Consider the following 24,587-nt stretch of genomic DNA (forward strand, 5'->3'; position numbering starts at 1 on the left):
ACAGACAAACTGAATTGGTCCACCCACACAGACAGCATCGTGAAGAAGGCGCAGCAGCGCCTCTTCAACCTCAGGAGGCTGGAGAAATTTGGCTTGTCACCAAAAGCACTCACAAACTTCTACAGATGCACATTCGAGAGCATCTTGTTGGGCTGTATCACCGCCTGGTACGGCAACTGCTCCGCCCACAACCGTAAGGCTCTCCAGAGGGTAGTGAGGTCTGCACAACGCATCACCGGGGGCAAACTACCTGCCCTCCAGGACACCTACACCACCCGATGTCACAGGAAGGCCATAAAGATCATCAAGGACAACAACCACCCGAGCCACTGCCTGATCACCCCGCTATCATCCAGAAGGCGGGGTCAGTACAGGTGCATCAAAGCAGGGACCGAGAGACTGAAAAACAGCTTCTATCTCAAGGCCATCAGACTGTTAAACAGCCACCACTAACATTGAGTGGCTGCTGCCAACACTGACTCAACACCAGCCACTTTAATAATGGGAATTGATGGGAATTGATGTAAAATATATCACTAGCCACTTTAAACAATGCTACTTAATATAATGTTTACATACCCTACATTATTCATCTCATATGTATACGTATATACTGTACTCTATATCATCTACTGCATCTTTATGTAATACATGTATCACTAGCCACTTTAAACTATGCCACTTTGTTTACATACTCATCTCATATGTACATACTGTACTCGATACCATCTACTGCATCTTGCCTATGCCGCTCTGTACCATCACTCATTCATATATCTTTATGTACATATTCTTCATCCCTTTACACTTGTGTATTACATTTACATTTACATTTACATTTAAGTCATTTAGCAGACGCTCTTATCCAGAGCGACTTACAAATTGGTGCATTCACCTTATGACATCCAGTGGAACAGCCACTTTACAATAGTGCATCTAAATCTTTTAAGGGGGGTGAGAAGGATGACTTTATCCTATCCTAGGTATTCCTTAAAGAGGTGGGGTTTCAGGTGTCTCCGGAAGGTGGTGATTGACTCCGCTGTCCTGGCGTCGTGAGGGAGTTTGTTCCACCATTGGGGAGCCAGAGCAGCGAACAGTTTTGACTGGGCTGAGCGGGAACTGTACTTCCTCAGTGGTAGGGAGGCGAGCAGGCCAGAGGTGGATGAACGCAGTGCCATTGTTTGGGTGTAGGGCCTGATCAGAGCCTGGAGGTACTGAGGTGCCGTTCCCCTCACAGCTCCGTAGGCAAGCAACATGGTCTTCAACTGGAAGCCAGTGGAGAGAGCGGAGGAGCGGGGTATAAGTGTATAAGGTAGGAGTTTTGGAATTGTTAGTTAGATTACTCGTTGGTTATTACTGCATTGTCAGAACTAGAAGCACAAGCATTTCGCTACACTCACAGTAACATCTGCTAACCATGTGTATGTGACAAATACATTTGATTTGATTTGGGTATAACGTCGTTATTAAATGCAGTTCTAAAACGAGCTCTAGAATTGTATTTTGGAAATGAAACCAGAAGCTGCAAAGCAACTCTAACGTCTGGGCTAGAGTTGCTTGATGGACTAGCTAACTTTGACTAGCTATGTTCGGTTCAAGTACTTTGCAGATGCAACATTGCTGATGTAACGGATGTGAAACGCTTGCTTAATTAGCGGTGGTGCGCGCTAAATAGCGTTTCAATCAGTGACGTCACTTGCTCTGAGACCTTAAAGTAGTGGTTCCCCTTGCTCTGCAAGGGCCGCGACTTTTGTGGAGCGATGGGTAACGACGCTTCGTGGGTGACTGTTGTTGATGTGTGCAGAGGGTCCCTGGTTCGCGCCCGGGTTTCGGGCAAGGGGACGGTCTAAAGTTATACTGTTACATTGGTGCCGTGGTCAAAAGGGGGGAGGGTGTAACGGATGTGAAACGCTAGCTTAGTTAGCGGGGGTGCACGCTAAATAACGTTTCAATCGGTGACGTCACTTGCTCTGAGACCTTGAAGTAGTGTTTCCCCCCGCGGCTTTTGTGGAGCGGTGGGTAACGATGCTTCATGGGTGACTGTTGTTGATGTGTGCAGAGGGTCCCTGGTTCGCGTCCGGGTATGGGCGAGGGGACAGTCTAAAGTTATACTGTTACACTGACAAAAGTTTGTATGCATTAAAAAGATCTGTAGCCGAGGTAAAGTAAGAATTGAACATGTAAATGTTCATTCATAGTCGTAACAGATCTATTTTAAACTTTATATTTCATGTTTCATGTTTGGCTTTTCATAAGATCCTAACAATTTACGTATGGATTTTCTTATGATCCTAACGATATGTACGTTCAACCTTTTGAAAGGTATCTGGCTCCATAATAACACTACTGTCAGGGGGAATTCTCAACAATACCTACTTTGACTGGTAGCCTAAAGCATTGTATAATTTGTAACACGCTTAGTCGACTTCTTTGAGATGTTCTATCTCGAAGAAGGCGATGCGCATACAAATGATAGGTGCATGCCGCCACCTCCTGTATTGGCTGTGGATCAGGCTCCTAAAAAGGTTCTAACAATGAATTTAGACTTGTACTTTGGGAAACCGGGCTCTGGTCAGATGTGAATTGTTTTTCCATGCTATGCACAAATAGCCTGTGGGGATTGGGTGCAGGACCACTCGAATGATCTACCCCAAAGAGCTGTGAAATGGTGATGACACAACTGTCAGGGGGAATTCTCAACATTGCCTACTTTGACTGGTCGATAAAGTAATTTGTAACATACTAATATGTATAAAGTTACTCACCAGCTGGTCTGCGTCACGTCGACTTCTTTGCAATGTTCCTGTGACACGCGCAGTGGCGACCCGTCATTCAGGGCAGGTGAGAGCCCCACAATTTTAGCAAAAAAATGTTAAATAAATACGAATGAAAAATGGTGGGAGTGAATTGTCTGTTTTGCATGTTATTTTGGCATTAATACATGTTACATATCAGTTTGCAAACAATGTAAAATACGTATATTTATCATTGGCTGTGTTTTAAATCTTAAAAGACACCCTATCCCCTCAACCCTCAAATTAAGTGGACTCTTCTGATGACGTACAGCTGGTGAGAAACTTTATACAATTATTTTTGTTGCTAAAATTGACGTCTGACGAGTATACACTTCGTCACGTTCATCCAGCAATGATTGTGTTTTCAGCCACTGGTAGCTGGTGGGTACTTTGTATGCGCTACAGCCAAGTATGATTGCATGTCTACTTATATTCACTATATAATTATTAATATATGCCTACTGTATAATAGCTAGCAAATTAATTAGCTAACTAACTACTTCTGAAGAAGGCAAATGTTTTATTTCTACAATTTCCAAAAGCCAACCAAACAAAACCATTATTATTTTTATGAGGCGTGTTTGTGCATTAGTAACACAATTTCTAACTTATTAGTTAGTTTTTACTTACACTTGTATGTTGACTCCATATTGACTTTTAGTTTTTAAGTTTAGCGGACTTTTCTTAGCGGATGTACAATCATCACAAATGTAATTATGGAGCGTTTCAGGCCCTGAAGTGAACTTAATTCTACACTCGCAAACTCCATTTAAAAGGAGGGCTGAGGGGCTTATGTTGCAAACCTCCCTTGCTTGGCAAGTCATTTGGACCGACGACAAATATGGCAGTGAGGATTCAACCAAGGGCTAAGGGTTTAGGGCCGAGGGCTGTCGGTTAGCTAATTAATTTGCTAGCTATCATACAGTAGGCGTATATTAATAACTATATAGTTCATATAAGTAGACATGCAATCATAATTGACCTTAGCGCATATAAAGCACTCACAAGCTACCGGTGGCTGAAAACACAATCTTCGCAGGATGAACAACTGACACATTTTTGGGCAAGGGTAAACTCAGATGTCAAGATAAGTCATCAGAAGTGTCACCTTAATTTGAGGGCATTTCCTTTGCTGCAGGATTTTTTTGGGCAGAGGCTGTGTCTGTTTAGTGTTTGGAATGCAGCTATAGATTTACATTGGCCACAGATAGAATTACGTCAAATCACGTTATTTGTACAGTAGCTTTGATTAGACTGATCATGTCAATATCATACTTTCAAAATCTTAGCTAGCAGTCATCATCATGAATCAAGTCAACAATCTACTGACGAATCCTTTTTCATTCCTTGTCATATGAAGAGAAATAATGAAGAGACAAAACTTATAAGTGCTCATCGGCCATTGAATATAAACATTACACAACACGTTGGAAATCGCTAATTCAACAATGAGTGGTTTGGAAGGAAGTAAGCACAGCACAACAAGGTGAGTCCAAAAATGTATTGTATGTTGCTGCATAAATGATGCAATATGCCAGGGAGATATGTATACGGTTTCTAAGACAGTAATACTAAATGCATGTTGTGTAGTAAGCTGTTTGTGGCCCATGTGCCTCACACTAATAATTTGGTCCCTTTTCCCCTCTTAATTTCGCCTACTGTTTTGACTTGGTGGTGCACGTGCACATGAAGCCTATAGCCTGTTTTAGAGAAATGTAATCATCAAATATTGTAAGAGCTTTCAATGTCTGCTTGTATGCCCCCGTTATTTATCCTACAGTTCTGACTTGGTGTACAGGGACAACACTGTAAGAATGGCCCATGTTCTGAATTCTGTCACTGTACATTTCAAAAGTGCTGAACAAATAGTTATATTGACAACGTCCGTCCTAGCTCGATCATTAATGCCTTAATCGAAATAACGGATTGCCTCTTAACCGCTCGTTGTTCCCTTATGCCATAGTTTGTACATCTCAATTGTCATTAGATACGACAATTCAAGTCAGCCATAACAGCTATGTTTTTTTAAAGGCAGTAAATGAGGCTGAATGAACTGTTTCGCTGCCAGACAAGGCTCGGCTGATAGCCAAGTGTAGCAGTGGTAAGGTTTTGGGACTGCTGTTGGGACTCTTCTGTTGGGAGAGCTTTATGTAGGCTCTAACAGTTTGTGGGCACCATTTGTCACCATTATAGTGAAATGAATGTATTGTTTAGTGTTGTATTGTGCATCATACATGCATCATTTTTTTGTTTGTTTTTTGTTTGCTCCACTAAGATTACATTCTAAAATCGCCACAGGACCCGCGTACCTAGCGTGCACCCGTGATGTACCAACAATTTCACCGGGACAAAGGCTCTCACGGGATAACTGACACATCCTAATTTGACTTTATCTGGTAAAGACTCTGCATCAACTACCAGTAGGCTACCAGGATCGCATTCCTGAGAAACAAAACAGAATAAAAAAAACATTTGAAACTGAGGAAGAAGGCTATGCATATGCCCAATTCCAAATCGACCCTGTGTTACCTCTGTACCTATATGCACTTGTAGAGATCTGTTGACACATAGCAGAGATTACTTCAAAAAAGGGAGGAAGAAAGGATGCACTTTTAAAGAATGACCAGTGGTGCCCTAGGCTGGGGTTGTGTATCTGCACTAAAGACCAGTTCCTGAATGCTCCACTGGATGTCCCCAGACAGCAAAATATCTAAAATAATACATGAGCATATTTACCCAGCAATGAGAATACATAACAATACATAATATACTATCAGTAGCAGGGTAGTATTCCATTCATCCAGTATAGTATATTGCTTTCCTGCCTGTCAGTTTAGTCACATATCCATATTCCATGGTTAAATAAGTGTAATCTTGACATAGCCTATTCTGCAAAAGGGAGATTGACACAGGAATACAACCCCTGTAAAGCCAAATTAGCTTGTAATGATCAGAGTGTGGTAGCAGTGAACAATCTCAGGCAGCAACATACCTCACAACCATTCCCACAGAACAATCCACCTGTAGCCCATTAGTTAGACAGGCCCAGTTAAGAGGACCCGCCCACTCCAGGGACAAGGTCTCAGCTCAGATCCAGCAGAGTTCCTCCAGGTGCTGCCCAGTAGGACTGATCCTCTGCCTGCTAGGAGCGGATACATCCCAGGACTCAGCCCCCCGAACCAGAGTGGCAAAACAGGTGCAGCAGCACAGTGGTGAAGAAAAAGAGCGCGAGACAGAGAGAGCTATCTGGAAAAAGGGACCTCTCTCTCTCTCTCTCTCTCTGGTACCCCTCTGCATGGCAGGTCGTATCCAGGTCAAGACCATATCCCCCTCCCGGTCATCAGAGATACAACATCTGTTTTGGGTTGCCCTTATCAGCAGCGGAGATCCTTGACCACAATAAAAGGAAGTGCAGCACACGGCAGAGGGCTACCTAGTCAACTGGCTGTGACTCGGTTGCCTTTCATACTGATTGTAGCCTTTGTGCAAAGAACGACACATACTGATGTAGGATGGGTGTGTAGCATATATGCAAAGTGTGTGTGTGTGTGTGTGTGTGTGTGTGTGTGTGTGTGTGTGTGTGTGTGTGTGTGTGTGTGTGTGTGTGTGTGTGTGTGTGTGTGTGTGTGTGTGTGTGTGTGTGTGTGTGTGTGTTTTTGAAACTTGTGTCTGATCCACTGAGCAGGGGTAGGGGGGGTCCCCCAGACCAATCCTGAAGAGAAAACATTGTTTTTTAAATTCCAAGCGAACATGACATTTACACAAGCTGCCCGCTTGTTTTGTGGAAAGGGGATGTTGTGGAACCGGGGCGATGCACACTTCCCGGGTTCCCATCCTTTAGAGGCGTTTGTCTGGCAGTAGTGTGTGTGTGTTTATAAGTGCTGTATGGGAGAAATGTGCTGGACACGACATGGTGCTCCTTCCTGTCTCCATGAGCTATGGTATGCCTGAGGGATTGTCTAGTCACCATGTTCCCGCGTAGATGGGAGGTAGAGGGATATGTGTGTGTCTGTCTGTGTCTGTGTGTGTATGACTAGCTGGCTGGCAGTCAGATGTTTCCACAGAGAGATGGGCTATGCATACAAAATGAAGCTGCCAGGCGTCCTTCTAAACCTTTTTACTTTCCAGCACGGAATAAATCTCTGCTCCCCTGGACTATCAGCAGGTTGACATTTATTTTAATGAATCTTGCCCTGGAGGCAGAACAGAGCAATTTCCGCCAGTTTGCTTTTGGTATTAATTTAAGGTTAGGGTTAGCAGTGTGGTTAAGGTTAGGGTTAGGTTTACAATCATATTTTATATTGTAGTGTCTGTGCCAGCTAGTGACCACTCTGCAGAGTTGGCTCCAGGGTAAGATTCATGACAATAAAGGCCAACCTCTCGACGGGTCAGTCAACTACTGGCAGCTCAAGTGAACACACCGAAACACTGGATGTTCCAGGACCATGGTAAGGACCACCAGATGTTAAGGGAGTTGTGTGTGTGAGTGTGTGTGTTGGGGAGTTCTTTCTGTCAAAATACACAAATACAACCACTTGGTATATTAAAACAAGTAACCCTGGCTTGATCCTGTTTCAAATTTGGAAATCAGTCATGCTTAACTGATGTTCTGTTCTGATGCTCAGAACCAGTGTGCTCAGAAAGGTGTGCGTTTGGGCTGAGCTGAATTAGAGCGTTTCATGTATACAGATGTAGGATCTAAATTTGAGTTTTCTACAGCAGGAAAATAATCCTGAAGCAACAGGAATTGTGAATTATTTTGTGGATTATAATACATTGAAAATGTTGAAGCGTTGATAGATTGTTTTGTAAGGGAAAATCAAGTCTGAAATTTCAAAGTGGAAATTACAAACTTCTGAACCCTTAAAAAAAAGAAGTTTTTATAGATTTCTCTGCTAACGTAAAGAAATTCACAATATAAAGATGAATACAACTAGCAGATAGTAATAATAATGCAAAGAGGAAATAAATATATACAGCTGTAGTCAGAAGTTTAGATACACCTTAGCCAAATACATTTAAACTCAGTTTTTCACAATTCCTGACAGTTAATCCTAGTAAAGAATTCCCTGTCTTAGGTCAGTTATGATCACCACTTTATTTTAAGAATGAGAAATGTCAGAATAATAGTAGAGAGAATAATTTATTTCAGCTTTTATTCTTTCATCACATTCCCAGTGGGTCAGAAGTTTACATACACTCAATTAGTATTTGGTAACATTGCCTTTAAACTCGTTTTTTCAACCACTCCACCAATTTCTTGTTAACAAACTATAGTTTTGGCAAGTTGGTTAGGACATCTACTTTGTGCATGACACAAGTATTTTTTCCAACAATTGTTTACAGACACTAAGTTGACTGTGCCTTTACACAGTTTTGAAAATTCCAGAAAATTATGTCATAGCTTTAGAAGCTTCTGACAGGTTAATTGACATAATTTGAGTCAAATGGAGGTGTACCTGTGGATGTATTTCAACACCTACCTTTAAACTCTGTGCATCATTGCTTGACATCATGGGAAATTCAAAATAAATCATCCAACACTTCAGAAAAAATTGTAGACTGGTTCATCCTTGGGAGCAATTTCCAAATGCCTGATGGTATCACGTTCATCTGTACAAACTATAGTATGCAAGTATAAACACCATGGGACCACACAGTCGTCATACTGCTCAGGAAGGAGACGCGTTCTGTCTCCTAGAGATTAATGTACTTTGGTGCAAAAAGTGCAAATCAATCCCGGAACAGCAGCAAAGGACCTTGTGAAGATGCTGGAGGAAACAGGTACAAAGTATCTATATCCACAGTAAATCGAGTCCTATATCGACATAATTTGAAAGGCCGCTCAGCAAGGAAGAAGCCACTGCTCCAAAACTGCCATCAAAAAGCCAGACATTACCACTACAGTTTGCAACTGCACATGGGGATAAAGATAAAGATCATACTTTTTGGAGAAATGTCATCTGGTCTGATGAAACAAAAAGAGAACTGTTTGGCCATAATGACTATCGTTATGTATGGAGGAAAAAAGGGGAGGCTTGCAAGCCGAAGAACACCATCCCAACCGTGAAGCACGGGGGTGGCAGCATCATGTTGTGGGGGTACTTTGCTGCAGGAGGGACACAAAATAGATGGCGCCATGAGGCAAGACAATTATGTGGATATATTGAAGCAACATCTCAAGACATCAGTCATCAGAAGTTAAAGCCTGGTCGCAAATGGATCTTCCAAATGACCCCAAGCATACCTCCAAAGTTGGAATGGGCCAAAATTCACCCAACTTATTGTGGGAAGCTTGTAGGCTACCCAAAACCTTTGACCCAAGTTAAACAATTTAAAGGCAATGCTATCAAATACTAATTTAGTGTATGTAAACTTCTGACCCACTGGGAATGTGATGAAAGAAATAAAGCTTCTCTCTACTATTATTCTGACATTTCACATCTTTAAAATAAAGTGGACAGGGATTTTTACTAATATTAAATGTCAGGAATTGCAAAAAACTAAGTTGAAATGTAGTTGGCAAAGATGTACGTATGTAAACTTCTGACTTCAACTGTATATATATTTTTCCTCTCTTTCTTTCTCTATCTATCTACACAGTACATCTGGAAAGTATTCAGTCCTCTTCCCCTCTTCCACATTTTGTTACTTTACAGCCTTATTCTGAAATTGATTTATTTTTTTTCTCATCAATCAACACAAAATACCCCATAATAACAAAGCTAAAAACAGGTTTGTAGAATCTTTTGCAAATGTATTCAATATTTATAACAGAAATACCTTATTTACATAAGTATTCAGGCTCTTTGCTATGAGACTCGAAATTGAGCTCAGGTGCATCATGTTCCATTGATTATCCTTCAGATGTTTCTACAACTTGATTGGAGTCCACCTGTGGTAAATTCAATTGACTGGACATGATTTGTAAATGCACAAACCTGTCTATAAGGTCCCACAGTTGACAGTCCATGTCAGAGCAAAAACCAAGCCATGAGGTCGAAGGAACTGTCCGTAGAGCTCCGAGACAGGATTGTGTCAAGGCACAGATCTGGGGAAGGGTACCAAAACATTTCTGCAGCATTGAAGCTCCCCAAGAATACAGTGGCCTCCATCATTCTTAAATGGAAGAAGTTTAGAACCACCAAGACTCTTCCTGGAGGCCAAACTGAGAAATCGAGGGAGAAGGGCCTTGGTCAGGGAGGTGACCAACAACCTGATGGTCACTCTGACAGAGCTCCTGAGTTCTGATTGGAGAACCTTCCAGAAGGACAACCATCTCTGCACCACTCCACCAATCAGACGGAAGCCACTCCTCAGTAAAAGGGTCATGACAGCCCGCTTTGAGTTTGCCAAGCGGGCTGTCAACCTTTGGCACACACACACACACGCACACGCACACACACACACACGATAACATACGTACTATACATACACATGGATTTAGTACTGTAGATATGTGGTAGTGGTGGACTAAGGTTCTGAGGGCACACAGTGTGTTGTGAAATCTGTGAATGTATTGTAAAGTTTTAAAATTGTATAAACTGCCTTAATTTTGTTGGACCCCAGGAAGAGTAGCTGCTGCTTTGGCATGTGGATCCATAATAAATACAAATACCTAAAGGACTCTCAGATCATGACAAACAAGATTCTCTGGTTTGATGAAACCAAGATTGAAATCTTTGGCCTGAATGCCAAGCGTCACACCTGGAGGAAACCTGGCACCAATCCTAAGGTGAAGCATGGAGGAGGCAGTATCATGCTGTGGGGATATTTTTCAGCGGCAGTGACTGGGAGACTAATCAAGATCGATGGAACGGAGCAAAGTACAAAGAGATCCTTGATGAAAATCTACTCCAGCGCGCTCAGGACCTGACTGGGGTGAATGTTCACCTTCCAACAGAACAACGACCCTAAGCACACAGCCAAGACAACGCAGGAGCGACAGCCAGAGCCCGGACTTGAACCCAATCGAACATCTCTGAACAGACCTCAAAATAGCTGTGCAGAAACGCTCCCCATCCAACCTGACAGAGCTTGAGAGGATCTGCAGAGAAGAATGGGAGAAAGTCCTCAAATACAGGTGTGTCAAGCTTGTAGTGTCATACCCAAGGAGACTCGAGGATGTAATCGCTGCCAAAGGCACTTCAACAATGTTCTAAGTAAAGGGTCTGAATACTTATGTAAGGGTTTTGAATACTTCCCGAATGCACTGTATATGTACAGTACCAGTCAAAAGTTTGGACTCACCTACTCATTTCAGGGTTCCAATAATAGTGAAGACATCAAAACTATGAAATACCACATATGGAATCATGTAGTAACCAAAAAAGTGTGAATCAAATCAAAATAGATTTGAGATTCTTCAAAGTGGTCACCCTTTGCCTTGATGACAGCTTTGGACACTATTGGTACTATCGGATGTTCTCTCGATATATGTGTCACCCTTTGGACCACCTTCCTGTCCTGCTAAGCATTCAAAATGTAACACATACTTTTGTTTGTCAGGCAAAATGTATGGTGTAACAAATACATTATTTTCTTTAGGAATGTAGTGAAGTAAAAGTAAAAGTTGTCAAAAATGTAAATAGTAAAGTACAAATACCCCAAATAACTACTTAAGTAGTAATTTAAAGTATTTTTACTTAAGTACTTTACATCTGTAGCACTTAACTCATTAATTAGGAATGAGGGCAAAGACCAACGGCCTGAGAAACCTGGAGCAGTGTGTAATTTAAATACGGTGAGTGTGTGTGTGTGTTACCTTTTCCAGGCACCATTGGTCAACCATAAATCAGCCCGCCTGACCCTCGGAGTGATGTCATCTCCTGAAGAAGTGTTTTTCTAGTCTGCAGAATCCATCCCTGGGAGCAATCTTAAAACGGGATGCACGCACACACACACACCGGCTAATCTCTGGCCTGATCTTCGCCCTTTGTTATCATATCAGTATGAGAGCAAACTGAGAAAGCCAACAGGAGAGTTGCCAGAGAAAACAAGTGGGAGAGGATCGGATACAATATTTATTGACTTTTGTGATATTGCAGAGTTTGACAGCCAGGGGTTGGTGACACAAGATCCAGTTTCATTACTGGTCTACTGGCGCACACCAACAGAAAGAATAGACTGTGTAATACATTTTATTTTGAGTGTTTGATACCTGACAACCCGACAACACTATCCTCCTGACAGGGGATCTGGCTTGGCCTGTGAAGAGAAATGTGTTTACATATCAACTGAATTCCCACTGTAAAAGCTTCACACAGGTTTGAGACAACCGAGACATTTCCATACCACTTTGGCACTCTCATCCTTTCTCCAATTCTCACACCTCAAAACACAACATTTCCCACAAACAGTCTATTCTCCTTTATCAACCCAGTGTCTCACATTCCTCCAGATTGTGGATGAGAAGGTGTACTGCAGTCGGACCTGTCCCGTCTGCTGCTGCAGTAGGGATTGGTCTGTCTCTGTTTTTTTATTGGTTCTCTCCCTCTCCCTCTCCGGCTGGGCCTATTAGGGAAATTTCAGGCCTAGGAGAGGAAAGCTTATTAGGAGCTCTGCCTGGCAGGCAGGCAGGAGATTATTACTGGCACAGTCTGAGCCCTGTTGGAGGAATGCAGGGCAAGTCAGTCACAGTCACTCCTCAGACAAGATTAGTTTACAATTACTTCATGTACCCCTCCCTCCCCCTCTCCCTCCTCCCACCACCACCACTAGCCCCCTCCCCCTCCTCCCACCACCACCACTAGCCCCCCAGCTCAATCGCTCAGTGGAAGATTGTATCTAATGTCAGAACACTCCCCGTCCTCGAAAACTGACCTGTTTTTGCAGTTAGGTTAACAGGATATATTCTGTTTAGGCAATTAGGATTAATAGACTACGGAAAGAAAGTTGGCATTTGCATAGGGCTGAAAATCCTGAGGGAGGAAGGGGGAATGGGTCAGATGTAGCACTCTCTGGGTTCAAGTTTCGGCCGTAAATCTAATTACTGTAACCGACATTGGGAGTGACAAAAAATCTGGAAATGTAATCAAGGCCTGAACTGGAAAAAGGAATGTATGTTGCCATATAATGCTAACAAGAGCTCCTCTCCCCCGAGTCTCGTCTAGTCCGCTTTCTGTGCCAAATCAGATCTAATGACATTCTCCCTCAGAACATTAAACCAACATAGTTACTGTACATACAGTACACACTAAAAAAGGGTTTTGTGCCATTTTGGAAAACAATAAAAGGCTACAGCTGGATAACAACCAATCAAAGGCCCTGGTGCTTTGAAGCTAACGGCAGGATCCAGAGTTCTTCTCCCTTTCATCACCTGGCATAGAGAATGAGACTGACGTTCCTGGGGAGAGAGGGAGGGTGGGAAGAAAACTCCCACCTTGGTCAGGCAATACAGAAACTCGGTCTTCCAAATTAAATTCCAGGTCCTGATTAAGAAAGTAGAGTCGAGGCTGTGGAGAGCCAGAGCTGTGCAGCTGCAGGCTGTGTAGGGTATGGGAGATGTCCTGTGTTTGTCTGTAGGTCTGTCTGTCTGTCTGCTTCACACCATCTAGCTATGTCTGGGGAAAGGCCTGGAACACCTACAGCACTTCCTCGCTTACATAATCTCACCCTGTCCCAAAGTCAACACTGGGGCTTAGCTCAGCGCTAAGTGGCCAGGAGAGAGGCTTCAGTGCGTGCAGGGACTAGGACTATGGGAGATACCGGAAAGAGTAAAATATGAAGTGATATGGGAGAGAGACCACATGCTGGTGATTCCCTCCCCCCAACATGCCCTCTAGGGGGCCTCCTATCTGAGGACCCAGTGGTTGGTATCCATTCATGCAAAGGGAAGCCAGGCTCCCCCATCCCCCAAAATAATAAATAATTATCTTTCGTCTTGCTTTCATAATTTTCCTTCAATTCGCAAGAGGCTGAATGTATCTCACTGTAGAAAGAATCTGAGTGAGCAAAACAAGGCCCCTCTGTCTCTGTATATGTAGTCCATCTGCCTGATGCTGTCTGTGTCACACCTTGGCATTTCTATGTTTTGTGTTTCTATGATTTTCTATCTTTATGTTTTGGACGGGAATGGTTCTCAATCATGGGCAGCTGTCTGTCGTTGTCTCTGATTGGGAACCATATTTAGGTACCCTTTTTCCCACCTGTGTTTGTGGGAAGGTGACTGTCTTTATGGCACTTAGCCTTAAGCTTCACGGTTTTGTTTTGTAGTGTGTATTGTTTTGTTCGGCATCTTTTCTTAATTAAAGAACACGTAGGCTCACCAGGCTGCACCTTGGTCCGCTCCTTTCATCTGCCGTGACACAACTTCCCACCACCAAAGGACCAAACAGTGTGGCCAAGAGAGAAAGCACCCCAAAAATTATTGGGGAGGGGGCACACGGGGCAGACGGCGGAGTCGAGGATGGAACCAGAGCTAGTCGAGGTGAGTGAAGGGAGTGAAGGGAAAGAGTGAAGGAGTTAATGGGGAGATTGGAGGAGAGAGCTAAGAGAAAGCTGCTGTGTTGGTGCATGAGGCACGACATTCGCCCTACGGAGCGTGTCCTCGAGTTGATGTCACCTGAGTCAGCTCTCCATACTCGTCCTGAGGTGTGTGCTTGCCGTCTGGTGAAGACTGTGCCAGCCCCACACACCAGGCCTCCTGTGCACCTCCCCAGCCCTGCACGTCTTGTGCCAGCTTGGCGCTCCAGACCTCCAGTGCGCCTCCACAGCCCGGTGAGTCCTGCGCCGGCTCTAGGCACGATTTCCCCAGTTTTCCAAGAGAACCCAGTGCGACCTGTTCCAGCTCCTTGCACGTGCAGGGCTAAAGTGGGCATGCAGCTAAGAGGAGCGGTACAAGTGCCAAGCACCAGAGCTCCAATGCTCCCCCACAGCCCGGTTCGACCTGTGCCTGCGCTCTGGAGGTGCCGGGCTAGAGTGGGCATTCAGCCTGGAAGAGTGGTGCCAAGGCTAGGCACCAGATATTCAGTGCTCCCGCACAGACCGGTCTATCCTGTGCCTCCTCCATGAACCAGGCCTCCAGTAGGGCTCCCCAGCCTGGTGAGTCCCGTGACTGCACCCAGTCTGGAGCCTCCAGTGTCGTCCTCCAGTCCGGAGCCTCCAGAGGTGCCTTCCAGTCCGGAAGCCCACAACGAGGGTGCCCAGTCTGGGGCCCACAACGAGGGTGCCCAGTCCGGGGCCCGCTACGAGGGTGCCCAGTCCGGGGCCCGCTACGAGGGTACCCAGTCCGGGGTCGGCGGCAAGGGTCCCCACTCTAGAGGCGCCACCTAAGTGGGCCAAGCCAGAGGTAGAGCGGGGTCTACGTCCCTCACCAGAGCCGCCACCGCGGAGAAATGCCCACCCAGACCCTCCCCTATAGGTTCAGGTTTTGCGGCCGGAGTCCGCACCTTGGAGATCCCGTTTATGTCTCTATTTTTGTTTGGTCAGGGCGTGAGTTGTGTTGTTCATTTCTATGTTTTGTGTTTCTATGATTTTCTATCTCTATGTTTAGGCCGGGTATGGTTCTCAATCAGGGACAGCTGTCTGTCGTTATCTCTGATTGGGAACCATACACAGGGAACCAAAAAGGTACCCTTTTCCCACCTGTGTTTGTGGGAAGGTGACTTTCTTTATGGCACTTAGCCTTAAGCTTCACGGTTTTATTTTGTAGTGTGTATTGTTTTGTTCGGTGTCTTTTCTTAGTTAAAGAACATGTACGCTCACCACACGGTACCTTGGTCCGCTCCTTTCATCAGCCGTGACAGTCTGGTCAAAAGAATATGAATTTGTTGCCACCTGTAGCATTGAATGCAAGCGAAGCCAGCGAGCATTTGGCCTCCTTTGATAAACAAATTACATAAAATAATAGCGAATCTGCGTTGAGCTAAACTGAGTGAACTCAACTGTGAACGGTCCTGGCGCACCAAAAATGTGTGTCATTGAAAGCCAGTTTGGATTTGGCTTCACATCAATCACATCAAAAGCCAAACGTAATTGACAGAAAAAAACTGAATTGTTTATTCTCATTGCGTTGTCGTCCTCGGGTGGCTAGCTAGCTAGCTAAAATGGTCCCTTTCCTAAATCAGCCTTGGATGGAGATTGGGAGTTGGTCTTGTGGTTTTACTTAATTCTCCGTACAGGCCAGTGATTATAACGGAGATTCTGACCATTCAAACAATAAATCCATACATTGTGCCCCTTACCTGAGAGGATGGAAGTTCAACATGTAGCTAGATGTAGTAGGCTAATGTTAACTAGCTGGCTCATTGTTGCCCATGAAAGGAAGTTAGGCTAGCGAGCAAACATTTTAGCCAGGTAGCCTAGGACAACAAAAACTAAACGCGTGTACAGTATGACAGAGTCATAGACTGTTTCGGCAACATGAAAGAGAGGAGGATGGCATTGGTGTAGTGTGAGTCAACTTGCATGAACGCATGCACACACACACACAGAAAACAGTGCCATTATCAGCCACATCATATTTAGCTTAGGTTGATTGGATTAAATTGTTTTTGGTATCTTTTAGTTGTCACTGTATTAGAGTAAGCATAGGTGATTTTATGATGTTGAAACTTTCACAATCAATTTTGCTGAAATTATGCTGGAATTAGTGGAGGTTTTCTTTGTGACTTGCGGTAACTCTCCATGGTTCTAAATCAATAGTTGTTTAGTAGTCCAAAAATGTTGGAAACATTAACTTGCTTGACCATGCTGTAGGTCATGTAACTTTTTGTTACATGCAATATGTTTTGTGTTGTGGACAAAACCGGACAATATACCTTGTGAACTTCAGCATCTCTGGTTTTGTGATGAAACACAGGTGTGGTTGAATGTATTCTGCCACTGTGTCTTCTTATTGTCTCTGCCTTAGGCCTATACATCACAGTGGCAAAGGCATATGGACTGACAGGTTATAGAGAAAACAACGCAATTATCACAACACATTTTTTTCCTGGCTTCCCCACTGATTTTACCCACGCACCACTACTGGTGGGACTTCTGAGGATGGCTATGGAGTGGTTGGTCCCATGTTGTCATGGTGATAATGGCTTTTCCTGACTGGGAAGAGGAGGCCTTTTATCTGGCCCGCCACTGGAAACCTCAAGTCCACCTCCAGTTTCATTCCCTCCATCTCTCTGACTTTGAGAGGAGCTTCCACCGGAGGGAGGACAAGGATCAGGACCTCCTCTGAGAAGATACCAATAATAGACAGAAGGAATAAAGTATGGAGAGAGAGATATAGATGGATGATCGGATAAGGAGAGAGAGAGAAATTCAGAGACAGACAGAAAAAGAGACCACCTGGTTCAGACAGGCCTCAGAGAAAAGACAGGAGTGGACATCAATGCAGACTGCTTTGTGTCAAGACGAGCTTATGGTTCAGCATCATAGATAACTTTCCATTCACTCATTACTTTCTCATTATAAAGTAATTGTAGTCCCAATGTAGGACTATTTGTTCCAGTGTTTCAGGACCAAATGGGGTTAGGTGTTGAAGGTAATCCAGGGACAGACCTTTGAAGACATAATCCAGACACAATGTTTGGGATAGCTTTGTAAAATGCCAAATAAATCATTGCATCAGACATCCTACTTCAAAATAAATATACTTTTTAAGAGAACACTGGTTGAAAAGATCATAACAACATTCAAGAGCACCAATGGGAAGATGATGATCTATGGACAATGTTACTAATGTTTGATGAATAATGGAGGAGAAGTCATTCAGTAAACAGCAGCTGCCTCCTGTTTGGTTAAAGGAGCTTTCTGATGCTTGTTGGTCTGTTTACAACACTCATGGTACGTTATGAAAACAGAACATCTGTGCACCAGACAAATGCAGAGAGAACAATTGACAAACTATGATGAGGATGTGATGAAATCTATAATTACATCAGGTTTCAAAAGGGATTGTTAGCTCCGACAAAGGAACATCTCGAGAACTTATACTATTACAGGTTATAACTAGGGTCTGGAGTTTTTCCTGGTCAGGTCACATGATGAGGAACAACTATTGGCCCTCCAGATGAGGTAACCAAAGACATTGGTGGTTCCCAAAACATAACAATTCTAGAGACTAATTAACTAGAGAGAAATAAAAACACAGCCATTCTCTAACCAGTAATATAGTTATATTTAACCCCACAGTCCCACAACACAGACACTCACAGACAGACAGACAGATCTCCCGTAGTTACACAGGGGATAGGGTTTCCACTACAACAGGTATTCATCAAACATGACTCTCGTGTTCTTCATTCACGTCTAAAAGCCTAAATACAACTGACTAGGAATGGCTACATAGTACAGTACAGGATGGATGGCATTGGGCAAAGACTGGATCAGGCCTTAAGACATGCAACTCTATCATCAATCTTCTTTACACGAGGCAGTATTGTACATGTTTACCCATAATGCCACTGTCTGGGAACATATCTACAGAGAGTAGCAGCACCCACCAGGGAAATAACAGAAACAAACATGGTGATTGTATTTCAAATGTGGCCTATTTTTTATTATTGTTGAGAGGCATACATTACAGTGCAAACAATTCTTTGGCAACCTTACAATACAATTGTCAGATAGGTATCCACTTTGACCACTCACTTTGGGACAGTGTAGGTAAAGCATGTTCAGTCTTGCAGAGCAGTGCATTCTGGTGACAGTGGGGGGTTTGGGGAACAAAGGGGAGACCAGTAACATGAGGGTTAGAATGAAAATGTAAAAAACGACGAAAGGTACTCATTACAACATGGCTGAAGATGACATGACAACCAGCGATGCAGAGGAAGTGAGGTCACAGTGCAATGGGAGCCAAACCTGGGGTTGCATGCATATACACACGCACACACACACACACACACACACACACACACACACACACACACACACACACACACACACACACACACACACACACACACACACACACACACACACACACACACACACACACACACACACACACACAGAAGCAGGAGTAAAAGCCAAGGTACTGCAGAGGAAAGTAGAGGGAGGAGAAAGGAGGGGTCTACTATACATAATGCAGCATGTATTCCATGTGGCATGATACCAATTGCTATTGAGCTCCACCACAACTACATGATTGCCTTGACATTCTTGGAGAAACCCCAAACCCCAACAGCATACTGTACATACTTGTATCTGATTAATGGGCCTGTGTGTGTGTGTGTGTGTGTGTGTGTGTGTGTGTGTGTGTGTGTGTGTGTGTGTGTGTGTGTGTGTGTGTGTGTGTGTGTGTGTGTGTGTGTGTGTGTGTGCGTGTGTGTCAATGGGAAACACTCTGTTGCCTGATTTGTAACAGTAGGGAGCCTCCAGAAAATAAAGCAGCACCAGATATTTGATTGACACCATCTCCCATTCCACCCTCCCCTCCCATCTGGCTTGCATTAGAGAGGAATGGGGTTCAGAGAGGTAGACGTCTGCGCTTCACACACCCGGCCAAATGATGTCACCTCACCTCCATATCCATCGTCTCCTAGGAACCTAAGAGATGAGAGCCAGGCAAGGTTTCTCACCTGCATTAAAACTACAGAGACCTGGTGATCGGTCACACACACACAACTCTCCAGCACACAGAGGAGAATAGTTACATCATATGGGCTGAGTGCTTGGGAAGGAGGAAAGGAATGCATGTGAGTGGAGCTGAGAAGCTGTGGGTTCGGTTATGAGAGCACGAGATAGTTAGGGAGGTATGGCTGCAGTCCTTTAATGTATATGTGTGAGTATGGGCTAATGCTGTAGAGAGGGGTAGACGGGACACTGGGGGTAGGACAGAGTACTGCTGTGGTAGGTTAGCAGGAGACACTGAAAACGTTGGGACAAAAATGACTACATCTCTACAGTGGTAACAAATGGCCTTTCACTGCTTTAACTACATGGAGTGTGAAAAAGCATTACACCTTGAGAGAAAAAATGTATTATGCCTTCTAGTAAAGAGCGGTTGAGCCAAATAGGAACATCTCCCCTTCCAACCCAACACCAAGCCCCAAATCCAACCAACACCCCTCAAGTTTGTAAAAGTTTGACATTGCCTTGAGGAGAGGAGATAACATATCTAAATACCAGATGTTATTTAGTTCACCAACAGTTGCCATTGAAGACAGATGTGATAAGGTAAAAATCAGTAGACATCTTTGAATTGTAAAAGGTTTTTGTAGGGCTTCACATTATCTTCATATGTTAGCAGGTGATACAAAAGGGAAAATACATATTCATAATATGATATAAAGCACCATAAACATTTTGAAAAGCAGAAGTAATTTAGTACATAAAATGTCTCAAATGTGATTTTTTTTAAGAACAAAAGGCACATAATGAGTGTATATTTGTTGCTTTGCATATTGTAAAAAATAATAATAATAATACTTTGAAGGGTTGTATTTAGTGACTAAATCATTAAGACAAAGGGGAAAATTAGCACCAGTTTTTTCGGCATCTCTAACCTGAGAAAGCGTTTTGAGACAACATGGCCGACCCATGGTCGATCTAATGGCTGCAGTGCCATTTCCACCTGTTTTCACAACAAATTTGTTTCAGCCACTTTGTGGGGCCTTCAAATGCAGTGGTGAGGTAACACTTCAGATCAGAGACCTCTATCTGAGGCCCTGTATGGGAGGCCCCTGAGTGAGGAAGGGGGGTTTTCCATCTGTCCATCCATCCAAATATTCATCCATCCATTCATCCTTCCAGAAGGAAGCAGATCCATAGTGATTGCTCTCCTGTTGCCAGTGGATTTGAAACCAAGCCTCAGGCAGTTCGTTGGCCATGGGGACATGACAATCAAAATAACAAAATAATACAAATTATGATTTTTCTAAAAACGATTTAAAAAACGAGGCAATTGGGTGCAGGTGGCTGTTAGGTAAGCGCACCGTCAGGGTCTCTCCTGTGTGTGTATGTGTGTGTGTCAGACACTAGGGCATGGGGCCCCTGAGGGTTATACGTGATGAGGGCTACCCAGCGCCTGGCCCCCTGTCTGGGTCTGGCTGTTACTGGCTGCTCCCTCTCCTTGGTTGAGACACACGGGGCAGCACAATCCTTTCAGCTTCACAGGCTCCTGGCACTCCACCGGCGGAGGACACGACTCCATGAAGCACGTCACCTGGGCATCCTGGAGGGTGGGAGGGAGTGGGGAGGAAAGAGAGGGAGGGAAAGAAAGAAAGACAGAAAGAGAGAGGGGGGGTCGTCAGGTTTGGCATGAGAAACCTTGCTCTCTGCCAGCAGTTGGAAAAGTGAGAGACTGGAGATTCATGAAGATAAAGAGGTGAAAAGAATCAGTCAAGCTGAAAAGTGACACACTGTACATGGGTCTGCGTTGCCAGGGGGTTGGTACTGCGTTGCCAGGAGGTTGGTACTGCGTTGCCAGGAGGTTGGTACTGCTTTGCCAGGAGGTTGGTACTGCGTTGCCAGGAGGTTGGTACTGCGGTGCCAGCAGGTTGGTAATGCGGTGCCAAGGAGTTGGTACTGCTGTGCAGGAGGTTAGTACTGCAGTGCCAGGAAATGAATACTGCGGTGACAGGATGTTAGTACTGTGGTGCCAGCATGTTGGTAATGCGATGCCAGGGAGTTAGTACTGTCAACTAGTACAAGAATGTAATGCTGGCCATGGCGCCAGAACAGGGAAGAATGGGACAGGACAGATGGATCCTGGCACTGGCATGGTGCTGAGTGGAGTAGTGATGGCATGCCAATGGCTCTGTTAATCTGATCATCTCGCCTGCCTCCAGGCAGTGTGGAAAGGTGTGGAAAGAGCCCGCTAATGGCAAACAGGCCTGATAAGCTGGGTGTGAATGTGAGAAGTGAATATACTGTACACTTTGCACTGTGTGCGTGTTGAGGAGACAGTGGTGAATAGACTGTGGTTGTGCAAGTCTGTGTGTGGTCTGTACATGTGTGTGTGATCTGTATGGACATGTACATCAAGTTAGTAGAGGCACAAGCTTCATGTAGTCATTGTGTGCTAGGAATATGGGACCAAATCCTTAACTTTTGACTACTTTAATACACATACAGTTGAAGTCGGAAGTTTACATACACCTTAGCCAAATACATTTAAAGTCAGTTTTTCACAATTCCTGACATTTAATCATAGTAAAACTTTATTTTAAGAATGTGAAATGTCAGAATAATAGTAGTGAGAATAATTTTTTTCAGCTTTTATTCTTTCATCACAATCCCAGTGGGTCAGAAGTTTACATACACTCAATTAGTATTTGGTAGCATTGCCTTTAAATTGTTTAACTTGGGTCAAGCGTTTCAGGTAGCCTTCCACAAGATTTCCACAATAAGTTGGGTGAATTTTGGCCCATTCCTCCTGACAGAGCTGGTGTAACTGAGTCAGGTTTGTAGGCCTCCTTGCTTGCAAACGCTTTTTCAGTTCAGCCCACAAATTTTCTATAGGGTTGAGGTCAGGGCTTTGTGATGGCCATTCCAATACCTTAACTTTGTTGTCCTTAAGCCATTTTACAACTTTGGAAGTATGCTTGGGGTCATTGTCCATTTGGAAGACCCATTTGAGACCAAGCTTTAACTTCCTGACTGATGTCTTGAGATGTTGCTTCAATATATCCACATCATTTTCCTACCTAATGATGCCATCTATTTTGTGAAGTGCATCAGTCCCTCCTGCAGCAAAGCACCCCCACAACATGATGCTGCCACCCCAAAGCCTCCCCCTTTTTCCTCCAAACATAACGATGGACATTATGGCCAAACAGTTCTAATTTTTGTTTCATCAGGTCAGAGGACATTTCTCCAAAAAGAAGATCTTTGTCCCCATGTGCAGTTGCAAACCGTAGTCTGGCTTTTTTATGGCGGTTTTGGAGCAGTTGCTTCTTCCTTGCTGAGCGGCCTTTCAGGTTATGTCGATATAGGACTTGTTTTACTGTGGATATAGATACTTTTGTACCTGTTTCCTCCAGCATCTTCAAAAGATCCTTTGCTGTTGTTCTGGGATTGATTTGCACTTTTCACACCAAAGTACGTTCATCTCTGGGAGACAGAACGAGTCTCCTTCCTGAGTGGTATGACGGCTGCGTGGTCCCATGGTGTTTATACTTGTGTACTATTGTTTGTACAGATGAACTCGGTACCTTCAGGATTTGGAAATTAGCCCAAGGATGAACCAGACTTGTGTTGGTCTACAATTTTGTTTCTGAGTACTTGGCTGATTTCTTATGATTTTCCCATGAGTCAAGCAAAGAGGCACTGAGTTTGAAGTTAGGCCTTGAAATACATCCACAGGTACACCTCTAATTAACTCAAATTATGTCAATTAGCCTATCAGAAGCTTCTAAAGCCATGACATCTGTCACGTTCTGACCTTTATTTTCTGTGTTTTGTGTTTAGTTAGTATGGTCAGGGCGTGAGTTGGGTGGGTAGTCTATGTTTGTTTTTCTATGTTTTGGTTATTTCGATGTTTCGGCCTAGTATGGTTCTCAATCAGAGGCAGGTGTCATTAGTTGTCTCTGATTGAGAATCATACTTAGGTGGCCTGGGTTTCACTGTGTGTTTGTGGGTGATTGTTTCCTGTCTCTGTGTGTGCACCAGATAGGACTGTTTTTTGAGTTTTCACATTTCTTGTTTTGTTAGTTTGTTCATGTGTACCTTAAAGCATTAAAAAAGTACCATGGAAAATTACCACGCCGCGTATTGGTCCTCTGATCCGTTTCGCCTCTCCTCTTCGGAAGAAGAGGAGGAAACTCATTACAGAATCACCCACCAAAATCGGACCAAGCGGCGTGGTAAAGGACAGCGACGACAGCAGCAGCAGCAGCATCAACAACAGAGGCCACCATCACAGGACTCCTGGACATGGGAGCAGATACTGAACGGAGAGGGACCCTGGGCACGGGCTGGGGAAAATCGCAGCCCCAAAGCAGAGCTGGAGGCAGCGAAAGCTGAGCGGCGGCAATATGAGGAGCCAGCACGGCAGTGCGACAGGTACGAGAGGCAGCCCCAAATTTTTTTTTTTGGGGGGCACACGAGGTGTGGTACTAAGCCAGGTAGCAGACCTGAGCTCACTCCTCGTGCTTATGATAAGCAGCGCATTACTGGTCAGGCACCGTGTTATGCGGTTAAGCGCACGGTGTCGCCAGTGCGTGTCCATAGCCCGGTGCGCTATAGGGCAGCCCCGAGAGTGCCATGCGAGTGTGGGCATTGAGCCAGGGCGTATGGTGCCTGCTCAGCGGGTCTGGTCGCCGGTACGCAGTCTTGGTCCAGGTTATCCTGCGCCGGCTCTGCGTGCTGTGTCTCCGGGCGCTGGGAGGGTGCAGTGCGTCCTCTGCCTGCGCTCCGCTCGTACCGGGCAACTGTGGGAGTGGAGCCTAGGGAGAGGTGCGTGTAGTAAGCACTAGATCTCCCGTGCTTACCCACAGCCCGGTTCAACCTGTGCCTGCACTCTGGAGGGTCCGGGCTCGAGTAGTTGTCCAGCCTGGGGAAGTGGTGCCAAGGTTGCGCACCAGAGCTCCAGTGCTCCCCACAGCCCGGTCTTTCAGGCTCCTCCTAACACCAAGCCTCCTGAAAGTCTCCCCAGCCTGGTAGTTCCTGTGGCAGCCCCACGCACCAGGCTGTCTCTCAGTCTCCTCCCTGCAGGTGCTCCCGCCTGTCCGGGCGCCGCTGCCGGAGCGTCCCGCCTGTCCGGCGCCGCTGCCGGAGCCTCCCGCCTGTCCGGCGCCGCTGCCGGAGCCTCCCGCCTGTCCGGCGCCGTTGCCGGAGCCTCCCGCCTGTCCGGCGCCGCTGCCGGAGCGTCCCGCCTGTCCTGCGCCGCTGCCGGAGCCTCCCGCCTGT

At 44.8% G+C, this 24,587-nt stretch overlaps 1 protein-coding gene across 2 annotated transcripts in view; it reads right to left on the bottom strand.

The window, feature by feature from the left end:
- Positions 1 to 18,954: 18,954 nt before the first annotated feature.
- The window catches only part of LOC118362151 (peroxidasin-like), a 94,898-nt gene continuing 89,265 nt past the window's right edge, over positions 18,955 to 24,587 (bottom strand). For both annotated transcript variants that reach the window (XM_052486104.1, XM_052486103.1), the window contains one exon: positions 18,955 to 20,910. In XM_052486104.1, coding sequence (XP_052342064.1) covers positions 20,737 to 20,910 — 174 coding nt within the window. In that variant the 3' untranslated portion in view covers positions 18,955 to 20,736. The remainder of the gene's footprint in view (positions 20,911 to 24,587) is intronic.

This window comes from Oncorhynchus keta, chromosome 29 (assembly GCF_023373465.1).
Source record: "Oncorhynchus keta strain PuntledgeMale-10-30-2019 chromosome 29, Oket_V2, whole genome shotgun sequence".
NCBI classification, from domain to species: Eukaryota; Metazoa; Chordata; class Actinopteri; order Salmoniformes; family Salmonidae; genus Oncorhynchus; species Oncorhynchus keta.